The 14,001-nt window shown below is 35.8% G+C and overlaps 1 protein-coding gene across 5 annotated transcripts in view; it reads left to right on the top strand.

Moving 5' to 3' along the window:
• The first annotated feature begins 2,408 nt into the window (after window positions 1-2,408).
• Window positions 2,409-14,001, top strand: part of OPRM1 (opioid receptor mu 1) — a 159,923-nt gene continuing 148,330 nt past the window's right edge. For 4 of the 5 annotated variants that reach the window (XM_012536773.2, XM_004263697.3, XM_012536769.2 and 1 more), the window contains exon 1: window positions 2,512-3,003. In XM_012536773.2, coding sequence (XP_012392227.1) covers window positions 2,534-3,003 — 470 coding nt within the window. In that variant the 5' untranslated portion in view covers window positions 2,512-2,533. Of the gene's footprint in view, window positions 3,004-14,001 lie in introns of all 5 variants that reach the window. The other variant, XM_004263698.3, reaches the window with a different exon arrangement.

The following is a 14,001-nucleotide window of genomic DNA, read 5'->3' as shown; positions in this document are numbered from 1 at the left end:
AGATATAGATGTTAATACAATTTCAGGGAAGCCTTGTAATCATGTCCAGAATATCCTGCATTCAAAACTGAGATAATAATTCTCCTTAATGAAAATTGAGAAAAGTAATAGAAAAGGAACATATCAAATTTCAGTTAAAAATATATAGTTAAAGCTCAAATTCCTACTCCATAGAACAACTACACTTTTATAAAATAGAATGAAAACCAAAAATGTTTCTGGAGAAGGACAGTGGAAACTGGATTGCTCTTTGACAGTAGTTCTAGAAGAAAAGTCACATGACCAGTTGATTTGTCTACATATAAAGTCCTGGCTGGTTGACAAAATATACTGAGTTAAAAGATTAAAATGTTATCATTAGAGTATACTTGAAGTTTTTAAGCTGTGCCATTTAAAAAATCACTCAAATTATTTTAGATGACATTATTGTCTTAGTCATTTGGGGCTGCTATAACAAAATACCATAAACTGAGTGGCTTATAAACAACAGAAATTATTTCTCACAGTTCTGAAAGCTGGAGGTCTAAAATCATGGCGCCTGCATGGTCAGGTTCTGGTAAGGGCTCTCTTCTGCAATGCAGACTGCCAAACTGCTGTCTTCTCATTGTACCCTCACATAGCAAAAAGGGAGCTAGGGAGATCTCTGGGGTTTCTTTTACAAGGGTAATAATCCCACTCATAAAGTTCCCACCCTCATGATCTACTTACCTCCCAAAGACCCCATCTTCTAACACCATCACTCTGGGGGTTAGGATTTCAATACATGAATTGGGGGGAGTGGCACAAACATTCAGTCCATAGCATTTATGAAACATGCTAATTATTTTTCAACTTTTTTTTCCCACTGATGAGAAAACTGTCACTCAGCCAGGTAAAGTAACATATCCAAACTCCCTCAGCTAAAAAAGTTTAAAAAACATACAAATCTAAGGTTCACAAAATGATCTGACTTCAAGGCAAGGGCTTATTATACTGTGCTTATTTGTCTTTCACATGAATTAAGTTTAGACGGATTCTGTGTGTCCTCAAGAGATTGAATAATGGCAGATAAATTTCAGCTCAATATGAGTGAATTAATATACTAGTTCATAGGAGAATATGTGGTAAGGCATTTTTATTCATCTTTAGGAGATCTCTGTAGCTTTCTTTTGGCTGAAATTATACCCTTCAACATAAAAAGATAAAAATAATACTGAACATTGGCAAAATCACCTATGATTAGTAGAGTTTACTGGTGTTATCTGTTTTCAAGACAAATGATAAAAATAATAGGGGAATTAAATGTTCTTACCAAGCTCCCTACCTCACCCCCGTCCCTGCTGCCCAAGAATATAGCTTTCTACAACCAATTGGGCATATTTAATGATAATGTTTTTGTTAAAATATATATACATAAACAAATATTCCCATGTATGGAAATGAGAATTACTTCAGAATTAGTGTTAACTTTACCAAAACATAGACAAACAAAACAAAACAAAACCTTACTCCTGGTTGATTTACAAATTTATTTATAAAGTAGACGCTTTTGTAGATTTAGAGTTGAGTTATCAAATTTTAAAACGTATCAATAATCCTCAGCCTTGTGTGAGCTGTTCCAGTTCCAGATGTCTATGTATCAATAGTTTCTCCTGGAATGTCTACACTAGAAAACACTGAAATAATACAAATGTTTGGTTTTCACAATCTTCTACTAAGAAGCACATGTAGGAAGTCTGGAGATAAAAACAATAATTAATAATTCTAAATGTATGAGATTTATATATGGGATGTCACCGTTGTCTTTCTTTGACTTTTCTGGACACCACAACTCCCTGATTTCTGTACCCAGTTCCTACGTCTCTTCCTCACCAGGATAGAAATCAGATGCAAATAAAGCTTCTACTCTAGGAGAAATAAAGGAATATGGAGTAAAGGGAATAGGTTTCCTTTCTAAAAGTTTGTTTTTCATTTCTTTTTCAGAGAAGGAATCACTCTTGTTTCAGGCAGGTTTGAAGGGTTGGAAATTCTCACTTGGTGATAGGAAACACACGGTTACATTTTCGCGGACAGGCGGGTCTGAGGCAAGGAGGGCTAAAGAAGAAGATTTTGTGTACCCTGCCCCCAAACGATTGCTTAGGCAGTAAGGATGGAAGAGCGCTGGGGTGTAGGGTGGTCAGAGTTGCATCAAGTCAATGTCTTTCCTGTCATGTTATACTGAGAAAACGGCGCTGGAAAAAGAGTGATGTCAGCCCCCTTTCTTATGCTTTACAGCCTCCAAAAACTAACTCTCTGTTTGTCTCACTCCCAACCCCTTCTCTCCAACTCCCTTCCTTGTTCTGCCCCTCCTTAGAGGTGTTTGCACAGACGAGTGCCGAGTGAGGAAACCAAGTCGTTGGATCGCTTTGCGCAAAATCCACTTCTCTCTCCTCCCTCCGCTCCAGCCTCTGGATCCCGCACAGCCCTCCTTCCCCTCCCCCCAGCGGTGTGGGGTTGACGATGTGTCTCTGTACTTCTAAGGTGGGAGGGGGCTACAAGCAGAGGATACCGTCAGATGCTTAGCTCTCTCCTTCTGCCTGACTCTCCTCTCTGGCTCCGCCAGGGTTGGTCTATAAGAAATAGCCGGAGCTGTGGCAGCGGCGAGAGGAAGCAGCGGAGGCGCGTAGACGCTGAAAGTCCGGGTGCTCGCGGTTACTCGCAACGCGGTCCCAGCCGGCCGGTCGTCAGCACCATGGACAGCAGCAGCGTCCCCAAGAACGCCAGCAATTGCACTGATCCCTTCACGCACTCTTCAAGTTGCTCCCCGGGACCCAACCCTAGTTCCTGGGTCAACTTCTCCCACTTAGAAGGCAACCTGTCCGACCCATGCGGTCCGAACCGCACCGAGCTGGGCGGGAGCGACAGCCTGTGCCCTTCGACCGGCAGTCCTTCCATGATCACGGCCATCACCATCATGGCCCTCTACTCCATTGTGTGCGTGGTGGGTCTCTTCGGAAACTTCCTGGTCATGTATGTGATTGTCAGGTAAGGAAGGCTACAGGGCTCCGAGTGTAGATTTCAGTGGCTAATAGGGGCATAAACGGTGTCCGGCGGGAGGGTGAGAAAAGGGAGGTGAACAGGGGAGAGTATGGAGGTGACAGTGGATGGAATGGTTTCGCTCCGTTGATAAAGACATAATCCAAAATTTTGGGAACGGAGAAGTTGCTCTGGTAAAACTATAAAGCTCCGGCAAAAAAAAAAAAGTCTATCTTACAGCTTGCTTATACTGAGCCAAGAGGGCTCTCAGCTCTTGAGCACAGTGTCCCACAGTCCCTTCCAAAGGAGCTGTGGAAACAATAATTTGTGAATAATGGAAGAGAAATTCTAGTTATTTTACCCCTAATTGGGGAGTGGAGGGGCAGGTTTCCTGCTCAGTTCTTTTCAGAGATGAACCTTGGCAACTTTCCTACTCCTGCTGGTGCCAGGGTATTTTGCTGCACCACTGGTCCACCTTCCTCTTCCTTGGTCGTAGCAGCCCTTATTCCACTCTTTCTTCCATCCTGAGGCCACACTCATAGAGGAAGTTTTTCTGGTGTCTTTCCACAGTAAATAGTGTCGTTTTGCTGTGACACACATGACAGCTGTGTTGCCTAGACCAGTTTGCAGTTGGCAGCTGCAGATCTGCTAGGAGAGTCACAAACTGAATGGGGATAGGTAGGGTGGTTCAGAACTGCAGGACATGAGTTTTTCAATGCCTCCAAAAGCTGAAACTAGTTAGAAGTGACCAAAGGCAGCATAATTCTGGATTATAAACTATTACATAAGAAGTTGTAATGGTTGCTCTGGGAAAATTAAGAAGTGTCTTTATCCAATGAAATTGTTTCCAAAGAGTTCGTGGCCCACTTTCTATTTGCCCAGATGTTCCAGGTTTATCTGGCAAAGAGTGTGCAAACTCTCAGCATTGAGACTGATGTGAATAGATTGTGTTAGTGTTGATGTGCATATTCAAATCCTACATGTTAATATGGAATACTATATTTTCACTTTTGTTGAAGTAGATAATTATTTTAATACTTTAAAATGGCTCCTGATTTAGGATTTTCTTTCTACTAGGGGTTCTATGTATGTAGCAAGCATGGCATTTTCATATTTGGCTACAATATTGGCTTCATCTATTCAGCAAGTATTGCAGGTTTCAATGGAGCTCTTTAATCATTTAACAATCATTTTCTCCATTATGCTTCCATTATCAACATGCTGCAAGTTGCTTATCAATTCTTTCTACTTTGATGTACGATTTCTTTAATTGATGATTGTTAAAGAGTAAAACTAATTTTCCTGATCTTTTGATGAGGAATAAGATAAGTAGTTTCTCAGAGAAAAGAGCACCATCTATTGCAAAGAAGGCTAACAACAAAAGGAAAAATGCAGGGAGAAAATCAATGGAAGAATTTACTTTTTAAAACATTACTTTATGTAATTCAATATAAAGCTTCATATAAAAGATAAAAACTGTCTCTTTTGCATTTATCATAATAAAAATAACAATTAAAGGTCTGCTTCATGAAGGGAAAATGTTTCTCATTTCTCCTAAGAAAATTCATAGAATCATGAATTTATAGAGCTAGAAGGGAAACTAGAGCTTTTCTAGGCTAGGTGATTAAAATGTGGCAGAGAAAATATAAATGATTTCTCCAAGGACAGATAATTCATTAGTTCAGTACCATGGAATTGCTCTTAGCCAATATAATTTTGTGTTTATTAGAGTAGCAAATCATGATTTGAGTTAATTCAACTAGAAGATTGACAGAGTAGGTTTAGATAATAATGTGGAAATAATAAATCAGTCCAAATTTATGTCTGTAATCCTGGATAATGAAGGATAAATAGAAATTACCAAACCATCTTGATACCCTGCCATCTCAAACATAATCTTTTATGCTCTGTTATTGCTTCTCTTGGTATTTTCCTCCCTGACTTTTCTCCTCTCTAGTTTACGCTTTTCTATAAAGCGAGAGCCAATAGAGCAGCAGCTGGCTGTGAAATAAGCAGATTGGCTTTATTCTAGTGTTTAAGAGATTACTACTTGGGTGAGTTTGTTCTAAAGGCATTAAGATGTAAAACCTCTGAACTTCTGATGACTTGGAAAAGGATGGTGACACTGTCTCTGAGAACATGATATTATGCTTTATTTTTCTGTGCTTAAAGTTTTAACAAAATACATTCACTTTTTTTATACAACAGAAACTAACCCAACATTGTAAAGCAATTATACTCCAATAAAAGTGTTAAAAGAAGATAAAAAAAAGGGCACCCCAAACACCACCTGTGGCAAGCCAGGTGCTTAATTCCAAGGTCAGGTAATCCTCTGGGTATATGACTGTGAAACAGAAAAATAGTTCAGTGACAAATGAAGTGATGAGGAAAGCCTCTGGGGAGTGAAGAAACTATATCTATTTAGCTGAGAAATTTAACTGGACTGTCTCCAGGCTGTGGTTATTTCACTACAAAATGATCAGTTCGGGGACATTATTGCCTCTGTTAGAAAGATGAATATAATGCTGCATCTATTAAAGTACTGAGGTGAAATGCTTACTTCCTGCTATTATTTAAAATTCAACAAATACTTTTGAATTTTCAAGTAGTTACGGTTTTCTAATCAGATTAAGATTACATTTATTAGAATATCTTAACACATTGAGTGAACCATGAGGTTCGATGACTATGGCAATAAAAAACAACAACAAAAATAACAGGTAATATAGATGCCATGAATGATTAATGATTTTCAGTTCTGTATCTTAACTCCACCATCATCATAACTTCATCAACAACATTATTAAATAATATAACTTAAGTAACATTCTTACACAGTGCTGTTCTAAGGAACATAAGGGAGGAAAAGAGATGCTGCTACATGATCTAAAATTTTAAAATTCAGATGTTAAATGATAGACTGTTATAACTGTTCATTATCTGAAAGCTTTTTTGGTTTTAAAGTACTTGCATGGTAACTATATATTAAAAATTACCACAGTTATTCTGGAAAAATAAGGCGATAAAATATTACAATATGTGGCAATCATTTAAAATGGGATAATAGTATATTATTGTCAAGAAGGTTTTAAAGAAAAAAAATCAATCAAAATAATACACAAAGTTATAGCCACCAGGAGTGTTTCACTTATTGAAAATATTTGACCAAAGTAAAGAATTAACCATAGCTGTAAAAACTGATATAGTCCCAGATGTATTTATTTTGTGAGTTTTTTTCAAGAGATTTGTCCATTTAGTTATGGTCTATGCAGACACTGTTGGAAAAAGTAAAGGGTTAGAAACTGTTAGATCTCTGGGGGCTATGTAAGCCATCCTTCCAAATAAAGTTCCAATGAAGAGTGCCAAATTATATGGCCTTCTTTTTTAAGATTATTTCTTAACTTGACGAGATGAATTCTCAATATTAGTTATCAGATAAGAGCATTTAAATATATGCAAGATGTTATTATCTTTGATTTCACTAAGAAGTATTTCTAATTTTAAAACATGTCCTATGATCTCTGTGTATTAAATATTATTAAATATTTGATTCAGGTTTAAAGTACAGAATGATCAGTGGAGAGCTCCTAGTAACATCTATCACAATGTGAACTGTAACTGCTGTTTCCCGTACAGGTGCTAATTCTGTTGGGAACACCTCTTTCTCAGTGTGTCCTGACAACACTAAATTGTTTTTCATTTCCTCCATTGTAAGCTATGTCTCTGTCATTTGCATAGAGTTATCACTGAGTTTCTTTTCCTTCTCTCCTTTCATGAATGAGCTATCTTATACTTTATGAAATATTTCCAACGTAAAGAAATGTATAGAGAATAATATGATTCTTCACCTTTAAACATTATATATAATTATGATAATTATATATACCTCTAATAATATATAATATATGTTATATTATATATAATATATATTTATATATACATAATACATAATTGAATATAATTTACATATTTTATACAATACATAGCGTAATATATAATACGTAATTGTATATACATAATAATATATAATATATATAAGAAGCCATCTCTCTTCTCCCATTATACTCCCTCCCCTGAGACTATCACTATTGTAAATTTGGTGGTTATTATTCATATACATATTTTAAAATTTTTATTTCTCATGTGTGTTTCCACAAATGAAGGGTAATCATTTAAACATGCTCTTCAAACTGCATATATTATTTATATTTTATATTAATGTTGATATACATAATTTCACTATTTGCCCAGAGTTGTTCTAGTTCCAGCAGATCAAGGATAGAAACAAATGTCAAACACAACAACATAAAAGCAAACAAACAAACAAAAACTCAGGTCATTACCCCTCCTATATCCTTTTACTTTATCTCTAAGGATGTGTTTTAAATTAATGTAAAGATTTCTTTGTGTTTTCCCATAGTGACAAATATTTCCATGTTACTTATCTACAATATTCAAAAAAATGTTTTCAGCAACTGCTGCAACAAATATATCTGTTCATGAATGTAACCCAGGCATAATTTCTCCACTTCTGAGAAGGAAGTAGAAATAACTTCTGACTACTTCAAAATGTCATTCAAGATAAATACTGGCAATATTTACTTTGGGGTTTTGTAAGCCTTGGAGGACCCCTTACACATAAAAGCTGAAATGTTATTTCTTCTAGTAATGCACTTTAGTTATGAATTGAAACCAAATTGTTTCAGTCAGCAGGAAAAGATAAACTCATTTCAATAGATAATAGCTGATTCACTTTGTTATAAAGCAGAAACTAACACACCATTGTAAAGCAATTATACTCCAATAAAGATGTTAAAAAAAAGAATACATATTTCTTAAGAATCCTGTCTTATGACTTCTGTTCTAAATCTTAATTATAGAATTGTCATCATATAAATTAAAACAAGTTGCTAAACACTAAAAACAAAAAGTAGCATTTTAAAATATATTGATAAATATGAAGACTAAATGTTGAGTGGAATTTTAAAATATGAGACTCTCATTTTCTCCTAATTCATAGAGAAATTACCTGAATATTTGCCTTTAGAAATTAATCACATTCTGGATGTTGCATTGCAAAACTGATCAGAGAGATAGTGGCTCTACCGAATCTAACCAAGTGAACCTTTATAAGCCAATAGGTAGGGCAGGTAGGGCTTTTACACGTGATGAAACACATGATGGGTTCTATCAGATGAGAGAGAGAGATCAATCTATTCTAGATATCAGATTCTGTCTAGGCAAGAATATTATCAAGTACAGTTTGCTTTTTTAATTCAATCATGTATTAGTTTGTCATTTGCATATATTTAAACTTCTGTTTTTAAAGATACAAGGGAATCAATTTAATTTTGAGAATTTTATTTCAATATGCAGAATTAAACGGACCACATAAGTTTTTAAATCAGGGCGCCATACCTAGGTATCTACTGACAGACTGATAATTGAAACATATGGATATCCATTTTGTTTTCAAGCTATTCCCTCTAATTTTGATAAATGATAATACAAACATAAACTTGTCTTCATGCCATGAACTCACTGTCATATTTAATATGGAACTTAGCTTGTGGATTTTCTTCTTCAGCTGTTTTTAAAATATTCCCTTGAAGAATGTTGCGTATGTAGTCCACCTTCATTATTCATAGATTCTGTATTTGCAAACAAGCTTACTTGCTAAAATTTATCTGTAACCCTAAAATCCGTATTCATGGGCTTTTGGGGTCTGTCACAGACAAGGGCAGAGTTGCTCTGATGGGCAAATTCCCAGCTGAGGTCAAACGAAACAACACTCTGCCTTCCTGTTTCAGCTCTCAGAGTGTAAATATTTCCTTTCTGAGGTCTATTTAGGGCCACATTTTTAGTATTTTTGAAGTTTTTGTTGTTGATTTCACTGTTTAAAATGGCCCCAGGTGAGGCTTCCCTGGTGGCGCAGTGGTTGAGAGTCCGCCTGCCGATGCAGGGGACACGGGCGCGGAGCGGCTGGGCCCGTGAGCCATGGCCCCTGAGCCTGCACGTCCGGAGCCTGTGCTCTGCAACGGGAGAGGTCACAACAGTGAGAGACCAGCGTACCGCAAAAAATAATAATAATAATAAATAAATAAAATGGCCCCAGGTGGATTGACATGTACCCACTGTTATATTTAAAATAGAGAACCAACAAGGACAGTTTCCTGTATAGCACAGGAAACTCTGCTCAATATTCTGTAATAACTTAAATGGGAAAAGAATTTGAAAAAAAATAGATACATGCATAGGTATATCTGAAACACTTTGCTGTACACCTGAAGCTAACACAACATTGTTAATCTGCTATACTCCAATATAAAATAAAAATTTTTAAATGACCCCAGGTGTAGTGTTGACGTGCTGTGCAGTGTCCTAAGCACAAGATGGCTGTGAGGTACCTAATGGAAAAAGGAGGCGTATTAGATAAGCTTCATGTGGGTGTTATAGGGGTGTTGGTCATGCGTTCAGAGTCAATGAATCAACAATATATATTAAATAATATGCCTTTAAACAGGAACACACATAACAGAACATTATGTATTGATTAGTTGATGAAAATGTGATTGGAGGCTCACAGGAACCTCCCCCTGTATTTATTTGCTCTAGAAGCAAAGCTTCAGTCTTCTCTAATTCAGTAGGTAAAGTAAGTCTATAGAACAAAACTACCATGAATATTGAGAATTGACTGTACTTTTTTTTTCACTCTTTAAAATTTTACTTTCTATGTTTAAATTATAAGAGTAACAATCTATTTCCCATTCAAAGTTTGTGAACTTATGTGTAAGTATATATGTGTTTTATTTGAATTTATTATTTGCTGATATCAATCCGCTGGTACAGCTCAGTTTTCATAATTTTGCATATTGAAATAAAATTCTCAAAATTAAATTGATTCCCTTATATTTCTAAAAATAGAAGTTTAAATATAATTGGGATTATGTAATAATCCCATGTGAATGTCTAGATTATTCTTACAATTTAGGATTTAGTTCAGTTGTCTGAAGTCTTATGCTTCTATTTCCGGTGAAGATCTAAACTCCAGAAAGAAAACTTTCACCTAATAAGTAGTATGTAATTGCACTATAGTCATACAATCACAACTATTACTTGATACTTTTTGTTTGCTAATCACTTTATTTTTTAATTTTTTATTTTATATTGGAGTATAGTTCACTTACAATGTCGTGTTAGTTTCAGGTGTACAGCAAAGTGATTTAGTTATACATACACCTATATCTATTCTTTTTCAGATTCTTTTCCCATATAGGTTATTACAGAACATTGAGAGGAGTTCCCTGTGTTATATAGGAGGTCTTTGTTGATTATCTATTTTATATATAGTGTACTTGATACTTTTTACTCAACAAACTTTGGAGTAAGTTTTAAGCCACAAAATTCTTACTCTAGTTTTCAATAAGAAACTAAACTGCCTACAATTTAATGGCTCCAGGTGTGTGAATTAGCCTGGTCCCTCCACACTGAGAAGGGTGAGAATGCTCAAATAAAGTAGGGATGTAATCTGGAACCTAAAAACCTATTTTATACCAAGATATTTTCATGAGCCGATGTAAAGTTTGGATTTAAATGATTCCAAGATAAGAATCTCACCTCATTTTACTATATTTAGGTGCACATACAACTCACACCCATCAGGTGAAGAGGGATCACCTCAGGGGGTGACAAATGTTTACTGTAAAGGACCCGAAAGTAAATATTTTAGGCTTTGCAACCACATGGTCTCTGTCACAATTATTCCACTCTGCCATTGTAGCCCCAAAGTAGCCATGGACAAAATGCAAATGAATGGACATGACTATGTTCCAATAAAACTTTAGGTAGACACTAAAATTTGAATTTCCATATAATTTTCATGTGCCTCAAAATATTATTTTTCTCAACCATTAAAAATATATAACTTCCTACAAACTTATTTTTGTTTTTTGATTATTCTAACTGTGAAGATGTAAAAACTTAGCTCCTAAAATATTTCTCATTAATGACAAAAAAAAGATTGATTTTCTAACTAACATTTTTTAATAATTTTACCTAATCTTTTAGTTGACTTTTATGAAGAGCCATACATTTGATTATCAGGAAAATAATCATGCCACACCTTCTTTTGTTAACTCATTTTACAAGAATGAAATGATTCTTCATTCAGTACAAAAAAATGCAAACCTTCATTTTGGTTTACTTGATTATACAACGCAAATTATTCCATAATAAGTGTTACCAAATTACTTCCTTGTAGCAGCCTCAGATTAAAAACAGCCAAACTAATTATTATACATATAAAAAAATTAAAATACAAATTAGAATGTAAAACCATTCTTAGCTGACAGATTTGGCCCACAAGCTGTCATTTGCCAAACTCTGGTACAAACGTGCTAAATAAAACTTAGTGGTCATAAAAGAGAACATATCTCCTTCTTCGGCAAATTTGATTGCATTTTGTTGTTTACTAGATGGAAACAAAGCATTTTGTAAAAATAACCTAGTACCACCTTGCAGTATTTTTCAACATGAGGAAATATCAATACAAAATGAAGTTTAACACAAATCAGAAAAGTGGTCATAGATTTTTATGACAGAGGATACTGCTTTTCTGAAACTGATGTTGAAGTTAAAATGGTTAAAATAGTAATCACACAGGATCATCTCCATGTCACCCCAGGTGTCCACCTTCAACCCCCAACTCTTCATCCAACCCAGACAAACCGCAATATTCATTACCACTCTTGGCCAGTGATTAAGGAGTAAGTGCTTAGAAAATTGCGGTTCTTAAAAATTTCCATCTATTGAATATGCTTTGTGGTTATCTTAAATCAGTGCAATTTTCTAGGCTTTTCCACAGTATTTTCATCTTCAGTCATTTGAAGCTTTCAGGAAAAATTGAAATTGTCATCTGTAAATTCACATTAACTTCTTAGCAAATATGAAATCTGTCCTCAAAGACACTTATGCCTACACACACACCCACCCCCATGCACCCAGATGGTGACTGGCAGCTTCATTGCCCTCCACCTCTCTTTAGGCCCTTAGAAGCACAAAAGCTCATTGCTTGGATTTTTTTTCATCTTCTTTTTGACTTACGTAACTTGCTCATTTTTTTAAAATTTGTTTTCTGTGGTTCTCAAAAGTCGCTTTGAAAAATGTTATTCCCTGTGTTTTAGAACTTAGACTGTCCAGCTGCATAAAGAGGACTAGGATAAGCCTAGGTGTTCTGTGGTATTTGTAATCCCTTGACTTCCTGCCCATGGTTTCCCTCCATCATTTCCTAAAACTCACTGAAATTTCCTCCCTGCCTGATTTCTCATCTTTAATTCAGTCCCCATCTGTATCCAAATGACTGCTTCTTTGACTACTTGTGTTCAGAGAAAACTTTCTAGCATGTATACGAATTCTTTAAATCAGCCAGATGGCCACCAGGTACAAGTTTGCAAGGAGAGCTAAGTTAAGGAGAGTTTTAACTGGGTGATAGAGTCCAGCTGAAGAATGCTACAGTTCCCAGAATCTCTTAGGTGAGATTTGGATCTAAATTCTAGCAAGAAACCCAGACAGGATAAAATGAATAATAAAAGTTGAATTTCCTTCCAATTAACTCATGGAACATCAGAGCTATTGCATAAATCCTTGCAACGCACTTAAGAGACAAAGAAGGAGAAGACCTCCCAGATATTCCATTCTAGTGGTTCTCAATCTTGATTGCACATCAGATTCACCTGGGAAGCCTTTAAAAACAGAAAGAAAGAAAACCCACTTCCACCTAAGGCTAATTAAATTAGAAACTCTGGGCATAACTCCCGGACGCAGGTAGGTCTAAAAGCTCCCTTGGTGAGTCTAATGTGCAGTCAGGATTGGGACACACAGATCTGGACCAACCTACCTATTTCATGGATGAGAGAGCAGTCCTGTTTGACAAGGAAGTTTAAGAGATCTGTCCATGTTTCATCTCTCTGAACATTATGAAGCTGCTTGTAGAATAAATAGTAAATTAAACTACCTCCCAGAAAAGCTAAAGCTCACGATGTTTTAACAATTTTCCTAAAGTTGACCAATCATCTCCCTTCATAGCAGGCACACTGGCATGGAAACAGTGCTAATTCTGGAATGAGGAATACTAATCATATTCAACCTCACATAAATTTTAGGTCCAAATTAGATAAGATATATGGAAATGGGTGTTACATTCTAAAAGTGCTATATGAGAGACATGTTTTGTTATTTGCTTCCCTCCCACTGGGAATTTCTTCCCTTCCCTCCCACTGGGCTCACACCATCGGCATGCAAGATCTCAACATTCACCCACTACTCCTGCCTTACCCTAGATCAATCATATTATTATTCTTACATTTTGAAATGCAGTTTATCATTTTGGAATCACAGTTTCTGCAGAAGCAAGGCAAGGCGTTGCATGGGTGTTATTGTTGTCATTCTTCGATTCATTCCAACGCACTGGATCACTCCAATATCATTTTGTTTAGCAACCATGATGATGGGAAGAGAATTCTAAGGACACATAACTGCAGTTTACTTGGCTCCCTATTGATAAGTCTTTCTAGATTATATGATAAGTTAATGGAGAAAAAAGACGCAAACCAATTTTTTTTTTTGAAAAAGAATAGCTATTTTTAACTTAAATATTTCACATTTAAATCGGTGTTATAGTCCAAATGTCTAAAGCAGAATCCAAGTCTAAATGCTGACTGCATATAATGAAACTCCTTTTTACTCAGCAGAGTAGTTTACTTGAATTAAAAGAAATAACTTATAATAATGGTGTCCTTTGAACACGAGCTTTGGAAATTCAGGAATTTAACATACCATCCCTGTGAAAAGTCCTGGCTTCTGTTATGAGTCTGACTCACTAATCACAGTAAAACTGTTCAAAAAGATGGAGGTCTTCATGGAGGATGTATTTGTGATGGTACAGTGAGTCCATGTGAATGTCTATTCCTAACACCTTCCTAATGGATTTTTCCAGGACTTGCAAGGCAA

The sequence above is a fragment of the Orcinus orca genome, chromosome 12 (assembly GCF_937001465.1).
Source record: "Orcinus orca chromosome 12, mOrcOrc1.1, whole genome shotgun sequence".
NCBI lineage: Eukaryota > Metazoa > Chordata > Mammalia > Artiodactyla > Delphinidae > Orcinus > Orcinus orca.
The sequence above is the reverse complement of the archived record's forward strand: the minus strand, read 5'-3'. Positions and strand labels throughout refer to the sequence as shown.